Below are 7,513 nucleotides of genomic sequence, written 5' to 3'. Positions count from 1 at the left end.
AGGGCCAGTGTGGAGGACCTGCTGAAGGAACTAAGGAGGGAAAAATATATGAGGATGAAAGCAGAGAGGGCTCTATAGCACAGCAAGCAAACTGTTTCTTTACCTTTTGCATTGTCTATTGACTGAAGTTACTTCACTTTGCTATTAAAGCTGTTTTCAGTGACTTCTTATGAGTTATGTGCTTATGTTCGCATACATAGACCGTAATGTAAACTTGATAACAAGAAACAATCACAAAGCAAACATTGTGTTACTTGCTATTAAAATGAGACCTCCTCTGTGAAGTAGCTTGGCTTACCCTGATCACCAGCTCACTGCTTCTTGACATACTTAGCCATCTAGCTTCTAACTTAATAATTTAGACTCCATAATTTGTAGTTAGTGGTTATAGTGGTTAAATCTCAGCAGCTGGCGAAGTCAAGCTAGCTAACTCAGGCTAAAGCTGAAAATTAAACACAACGGCTGTATAAGATAAATTTATACTGACACTAACACATACTAAATAAAACAGAACAAGCTTTTGTTATAAAGGTATAGAAAATACTGATAAAATTTGATCAACATTTTAAAATTTCAATTTAATAAAATATTTACCAACTCAATTTAAAGCCTCTGGTTCCTTTTCTGCTTCTGTCATGCAGAATAATTGATTGATGGCTTACTCCTTTCCAAACCCAGGTTATTTATTCAAGTGATGCATTCAGTCCTCATTGTAGCCGTGCACACGCATAGTAACCTGGCTAGATTGGAGCATTTTGTATGAATGAACAAAATCCTGTTGACATCTGTGAGAACAGATGTTGCAGTTTGCCTGTGTCTGTGAGCCAACAGATAAAAAGAACAGATGTTGCAGGAAGAGGATGCCGTGGCAGACGTTTATTTGCAATTCGTCACTGTTGGGGTTGGAACCACAGCGAATCCACACATCCTCTCCACAGAGGCAGTGATGAGTCCTCCACAAGGGGGCAGTATTGTATCATTGACAGTTTCAGGACTTCAAAATGTGTCCTTCATTCTCTTTCTCATCACACAGTTAATCAATCAAAGGACTCGGATGACCACCAGCTGCAACTTTATTGAAAAGTTTGAAAACAGCAATACTAAAAACACTTGACTGGTTGTGATTTTTAAGTCATAGATTTTCCTCATTATGCCACCAATATACAGAAGCCACTTGACAGTTGACATTTTGATCTTCAGTACTCAATAATACAAGAAGCAGCAAAGCATATACTGATAAAAAACAGCTGTCTGGATAAGTTTACACCAAGATAAATGTCTACAGAACAATTGAGCCATGAGGTTTTCTAGATTCAAAGTACTACATCATCTTCTCTTCTTTTGGCATGGACAGTCATCACTGCTCCACAGAATACACAAACTTCCATTCAAGTTACCAGCAAATGAAAAGTTCCTCTGTTTTGATAAGTAAAATTAGAAGCAGACATATTATTATTATTATTATTATTATTATTCAGATTAACGCCAAAACTACTTCACTAGCCCTGTGCATGGGTTGCTGTTTTGTTTTTTGTTTTTTTCCGAAACGATGCCCCCACTGCAACAGTAGCACTAAAAAAAAAACAACTCACTGCAATGATCAAAAAGGCTCGGGGGGTTGAAAATGTATCACCATTGCACAAGGTATCACACACAAGGCCAGTTAAATCACACATTTGATGAAAGTAGCCACAGTCAGCATCTCCGTCAGATTCCTGCAGTAGCGACCAGCACACTGCGTCCTCACTCAGTTTTGTTCACGCTTGTTGTCTTGGCTAAAGCTGAATGAGTCACTTTTATTTTGCAAGAAAACACTGTACAGTTGTTTAAGTATACATTTTGAACAAAGACGAGTTACTCTGAAGGAATGGATGTCAGGGACAAATCACTCTGACACAAGGAATGCCGTTTCAGATTTAACACATTCAAGCTGTGAGTCTGTTTACCCTCATCTACGGTAATTAGTTGTTTTTTTTTAAACATGAATAAATCTCTTGCCACTCACTGAGTGTTGTCAGGGGGAAAAGTACAAAACGTGACACATTATTGGCAAAAACAATCACTTTCACATTTGCTTATAGAAACGTCAAGGCGCAAGGATTTTGTATTTATGGTGCAAGACACATGTTAAAGTCTAAATGACACAAAACTAATTAAAAATGTCAGTAGCCCCTTATCCCGTAAATGAAGATATATTGTTTTCAAAACCTGAAATTCACAGTACAAAAATATAATTGGATATCATGAAGTCTATGGTAAACAACAGACTCTGATATTCCTTCATCATTGTGAGTCCTTCCTATGACCTTGCGATTCCATTTGGCACTTTGGCACACTATGTACTCACACACAAACGTAAACTTATGCAGCCACTAAAGCATCTATAGGAGGATGTAAGTCAACACTTTCATGAGAGGATATGAATACATAATGTCTGTTTTTTTTGTGTGTGGAGTGGCGTTGTGGAGAGGGAGGATGACATTTACAGTTTTTATTTCCCTATGACGGCCAATTAGACGGCTTCTGCAGAAGTTTCCGTCGACACGGACATTGTCACTTTGGCTATTTTCACAGTGGTCTTCACGCAGCTCTCTGCAGCCCTGTTGGCAGAAATGTTGGCGTTTCTGTTCTGGCAGTCTGACTCCAGGCTATTGTCCAACTGCTGGGCACTGCCCCTGCAGGCATGGCAGGAGCTGAGGAAGGCGTGCCGCAGGTCCTTGCTCCTCAGGGCGTAGATGATTGGGTTGACGGTGGAGTTTAACAGGCAGAGCATGCTGCAGAACGCAAACACCGTCTTGATGTCATCATCCATCTTCCAGAAGAGGTCGTAGACCATAATGGCGAGCAGTGGGCCCCAGCAGATGACCAGCACCACCAGGATAAGTACCAGGGTCTTGGCCAGACGGATGTCCATGCGTGCCTGCTCTGGGCGTGTGGTCTGCACTTTAGTCCCGTCTGCTGAATACACAACAAGGCTCTTCTGAGAGGTGCGGCTCAGCATGCGCACAGCATGGTGGTGTGCTTTCCACAGGATGTATATGTAGGCGTAGATGATGAAAAGAACCAGCACGCTGGTTACACCGATCCAGAACATCAGATAGTTCTCATCAATGAGAGGGAATATGTCTGAGCAGACAGAATTGAGACGTTTACAGTTCCAGCCCAGCAGAGGTAGCACTGCGATGACGATGGAGATGGTCCACATCATACAAAAGGCTATGACAGCCTTGGTCCGTGTCACAATGCGCCTATAGGCCAGAGGCCGGTGAATGGAGATGTAGCGATCAATAGCAGTGAGAAAAAGACTCCCAACTGATGCCGTGAACGACGCTGTGACTCCACCCAGTTTGAAGAGAAAAACATTGGGGCTGTCCTTCCTGTGGAAAACATGGAAGTCCAAAAAGCTGTAGACGAAGATGACGCTGCCCAGCAAGTCAGCCACGGCCAGGCTGCCAATGAAATGGTAGGAGGGCCGGCAGCGGAGGGTGCGCGACTGCAAGATGACGCAGAGCACCACCAAGTTCTCCAGGACCGTGAAGGTACCCAGAGTCAGAGACAGCACAGCCACAGCCAGCTGCTGGCTGGGAGTCAGGATCATGAAGCACTCCATGTCCATAAAGTTCTCCCCACATTGTATGTTGTTAGTCTCATCTCTGAACGTGCTCCTGTTGCCAAATAAGTCTGTGGCATTGGTGGGGTAGAAGGGGATGCCCTTGATTATGAGCTCCTCGTCTGCAGGTACTTTGTCAGGGAAAGAGTTGCTGCGGAAAGCAGACAAAGGCTTCTGCAGAGCGAAGCTGCCCTTGAAGTCTACATCATTGATGGGGTCATCGTAGTTGGCATCATTGGAGCCCAGATACTGTAAGCCAGATGTAATAGTCCGGAAGGTGGTGTCGGCCACGCCATCCAGCACAGATTTCATGGCTGTGTTTGAAGGTAGTACTGTGGTCTAAGACGCCTGGACAACCTACAAATTAACCAGAAAGATTTCAGACAGACTTCTGAACACAATCTCAGATTATTCGTCACACTCTGAATAACCCTCTCTACAGATATTTGGAAAAAAACTATTCCAGATGCCCTTTTCCTCACATTCCACAGAGTTCCTGGATCAGACAACACTGACGCTTTAATGGCTGGTGTATTTCAGCACTGCACTCATCACCACAATAAAGAAAACGATCCATCTCTGGGGTGAACATCCAACGGGAAATAACAAAAACGCTTTCATGTCTTTGAGGTTTTTTTATCCAAAAGAAAAAAACAAAGAAAATGAAAATAGCCTTAAATTGGAACAATCTAATGTGTGGTTACTTCAATTGTTTTTACTTTATTTGGATAGATTCGAATTTCGGAGAGTTATTTTGACAGTCAGAAGCTCTAATAAATGGAGATTTCTCGTAATTCTGGCGCACAAAAGCACTCAGCTCCACATTCTAGGGAAGCAAAGCAGCGCTTGCATGCTGACATACATAATAAAAACAATTTAAAGTATGTATATAGCATTAAATAGTTGTTTAACGAAGAAACCGTGATGTTTTTACCTTACATAATTTTTCCAAGTGAGCAGAGTCCTTAAACACAGCGCGTTAATCCAAGTCAGAGCGCATCATCCAGGCAAACACAAACCTTACATAAAAAGAGTAAAGCCAGCCTGCACGTGTTAGAATAAGCTCCTCACTTTTATCATGATAACTACTTTGTTTCTGTAATTCTCTGTAAGTTTTCTGCAAGTGTGCGTCGCCGCTCTCCGGGTGCGCTCCTGCTCCGTGGATGCAGGTTGGTGCTGCTGCTGCCGCCTCCAGCGTCTCTCCAACCCTTTTCTCTCTGTCTTCACACTTATGAAGCGTCGCTGCTACAAGGCTTGTCACGTGTTTCCATACAGCTTTATCTGCCCAACCCATGAAGCTGTTAACTGCGACGCATATAGGAACAAGGGAGCAGAAAACAGAGGCTTATAAAGGGGAAAAAAGGATTTTATTTGAATCCCTCGCACAAAGCACCAACCTCAGCAGCAAGAAATAGATCAAGAACAGCTTAGAAAATTCTAATTTATATTAAAAACAGTAAACACAATGACTGTGTAGATTTTGCAGGAACAAAAATCTACAGTTTGTCATGAATCTGCAGCGTGCAGGTTATTTTCCCAGCCTTTCAAAGGCAGATGGAGGTTGCACACTTCACTGACAGTCTCTTTATTGTGTGAATAATTAACTAAAATTTGACAAAGAACAAAGAATCAGACTTCATCACTTTGAAATGAGATCAGCTGCACAAGCTGAAGGCAGCCACCCTCAGCCATCCAGCTGGAGGAAAGTGTGGAAGGTGATCTGCGCACACTGCGTTGTCCTCTCTGAACAGTTATCAGCACATTCTATCAGATTACACAGCAACAAATTAAGAGTCAGATTATGAGTCACAGAAACAAAGATGTGGTCTCTGCTCGGCCTTAATGAAAACACATTCAATTCACTGATTACCAATGATCTCATTTCCATTTCTCATGTTTTCTTTTCTTCACACTGTCCTACACACAATGGCAGAATCAGGGGGGAGCTGTAGATAAAATCAGAAGAGAAGCATTTATTTAACTGTGTCTGACCACAGATTATAAAAACCTTTCGCCTCTTTGGCTCTGTTATTATAATCATAGGCGTCAATATTAACATCAGTCAGCCATGGCTGCCTCTGATGAAATGAAAGTGTCCTCTTTCCAACATTAATACAAAATGTCAAAACAATCTTATATTTTCATTCTCTCTTTTTTTTGGATGATAATCCCCTTCTGGCTTATTGTCAGTGTAAACAGCCAAGTTGCTTGTAAATCTTCCTCAAACTAATTTTCATTAATCTGTCTGTAAACTGAGAAAGAACATATTATTTACAGTCATGATCTGCTGGACTAGTGGGAGCTCTGCACACTGATTCCAACCTGAAAGCAGACCAGAATAAAAGCCCTCTTCCTTGAGTGTTGATAAGTGATTAGCTCTGGCAGAGTCACTGGCAGATAGATGCCTTGTTCTAGGAAACATCAAAGAGGAGAGAAACACAGCTTCGCTCCCTTTGCTTGAGGTTCCTCCAGGTATAATGATCCTGCAGTCTACAGTTCGCCTTTTAAACCCTGGAAGCAGAACGTCACCTTCAGCTGCACTTCCATCCGTCGACAGCCTCCATCTGTGATGCTGCAGCACATTCTAACACTTCTATTTTAAGCATGTTGCTGAAGTTCACCTTTTCATTGTTGACTTCTGGGCTCTGTTTCATATGTTATACCTGCAGGAGAGCTGTGAAATGGCTTCATGACATGATAGGAGCTCTCTGTGTTTTGCACTGTTCCGCTTCTTTGTCTCAAAGTTGATTTTTGGAACTTTTAGTTACATGCTTGAAATAAGGTCTGCTGTTGTGTGTTACAGGCTTACTGTGCCTGTTCATGAGTAGTTCTGTGCTGCTGGGAGCCCATTAAAGATGTCATAGATGTCAATACAGCAGGAATCCTGAGGATGTTTCCCCAGCTTTTAAAAATGTCATGTAATGGTGACTAAAAAACAACATTGTAGAAAGCAATGTGTGCTTGTGGCCTAGGCCTGTCTGAGGGCCAACAAACTTTAAACAACTAGTGACGATGTGCAAAGTGAGCAAGGCTTTCCCTTCCCCTGTCATTTCTAATGACAACAAAAGCTAAAGAAAATGATGACAGATTGCTGTGTTGGTGTCAGATCTTTAGGGACAGCAGTTGGAGGCGCCTCTGACTGTGTGTTGGTTGGAACCAATCAGTACTTTTTAAGGACCGTCCTGGCAGTTATGGATAGCTGTTGCCCCTTTCTCCTTACAAGGATAAATCATCTACAAACATGCTAACTGCTACCTATAGCTTTCAAACATGCTGAGCTCCTTGTTGTGTTTCCTTCTCTGTGGACACTGTAGAATATTTCATTGCCTGGATTCAAACCCTGCACATGTAGACATGCAAGACCTATAAATAACACATACATCCACCATAAAACATCTGCAAGAACAGCGTGGGAGGCATCAGTCTTTCTCTAAATATAAAAAACCTCAGAAAATGTTCCAGCAAACATGTCTGACATTTGGATTTCTTCTGCTCATTATTTTCATCCCAGTAACTGAGACTTTGTAACATGCACCACATGGAGCAGTTAGACTTTGGGCAGCAGGCTGCTTAGCCAAACTGACTGGAGGCCTGTGACAGTTTTCTCTGACTTGGTTGGCATGCTAACCTGTGAGTGAGCAGTGAGTGATGGCTGAAGCAAAAACTGGCGGCCATCTGTTTCAGTTGTTGTACATAACATTTTGTCCTCCGGTGACTCACTTTGATTCCAAAGAGCAGAGACAAGAGTTCAGGAAAAATAAAAGAAAGGAAGTCATAGTAGTAATGTGATATGTGATTGTGACTTGTGTTTGATGCCAGGCTTCTCAGTGCAGATAGCATCATCAGAACATGTACATATGTATAAATAGGAAGTAACTAAATGTCACCACACAGCAGCGTGTA

At 42.2% G+C, this 7,513-nt stretch overlaps 1 protein-coding gene across 2 annotated transcripts; it reads right to left on the bottom strand.

Annotated features, from left to right (window-relative positions):
- Positions 1 to 1,118: 1,118 nt before the first annotated feature.
- cnr1 (cannabinoid receptor 1) lies at positions 1,119 to 4,801 on the bottom strand. Of its 2 annotated transcripts, none has more exons than XM_028397559.1 (2): positions 4,545 to 4,801; positions 1,119 to 3,967 (listed from the first exon to the last, which is right to left on the bottom strand). In XM_028397559.1, exon 2 carries the CDS (start codon positions 3,920 to 3,922, stop codon positions 2,513 to 2,515), a length of 1,410 nt encoding a protein of 469 aa, XP_028253360.1. In that variant the 5' UTR covers positions 3,923 to 3,967; positions 4,545 to 4,801; the 3' UTR covers positions 1,119 to 2,512. The 2 variants fall into 2 exon arrangements, with proteins under 2 accessions (XP_028253360.1, XP_028253361.1); XM_028397560.1 differs by having other exon boundaries at positions 4,550 to 4,801.
- Between the last annotated feature and the right edge of the window lie 2,712 nt (positions 4,802 to 7,513).

The sequence above is a fragment of the Parambassis ranga genome, chromosome 24 (assembly GCF_900634625.1).
Source record: "Parambassis ranga chromosome 24, fParRan2.1, whole genome shotgun sequence".
NCBI classification, from domain to species: domain Eukaryota; kingdom Metazoa; phylum Chordata; class Actinopteri; family Ambassidae; genus Parambassis; species Parambassis ranga.
This window is presented reverse-complemented; position numbering and strand designations above follow the sequence as displayed.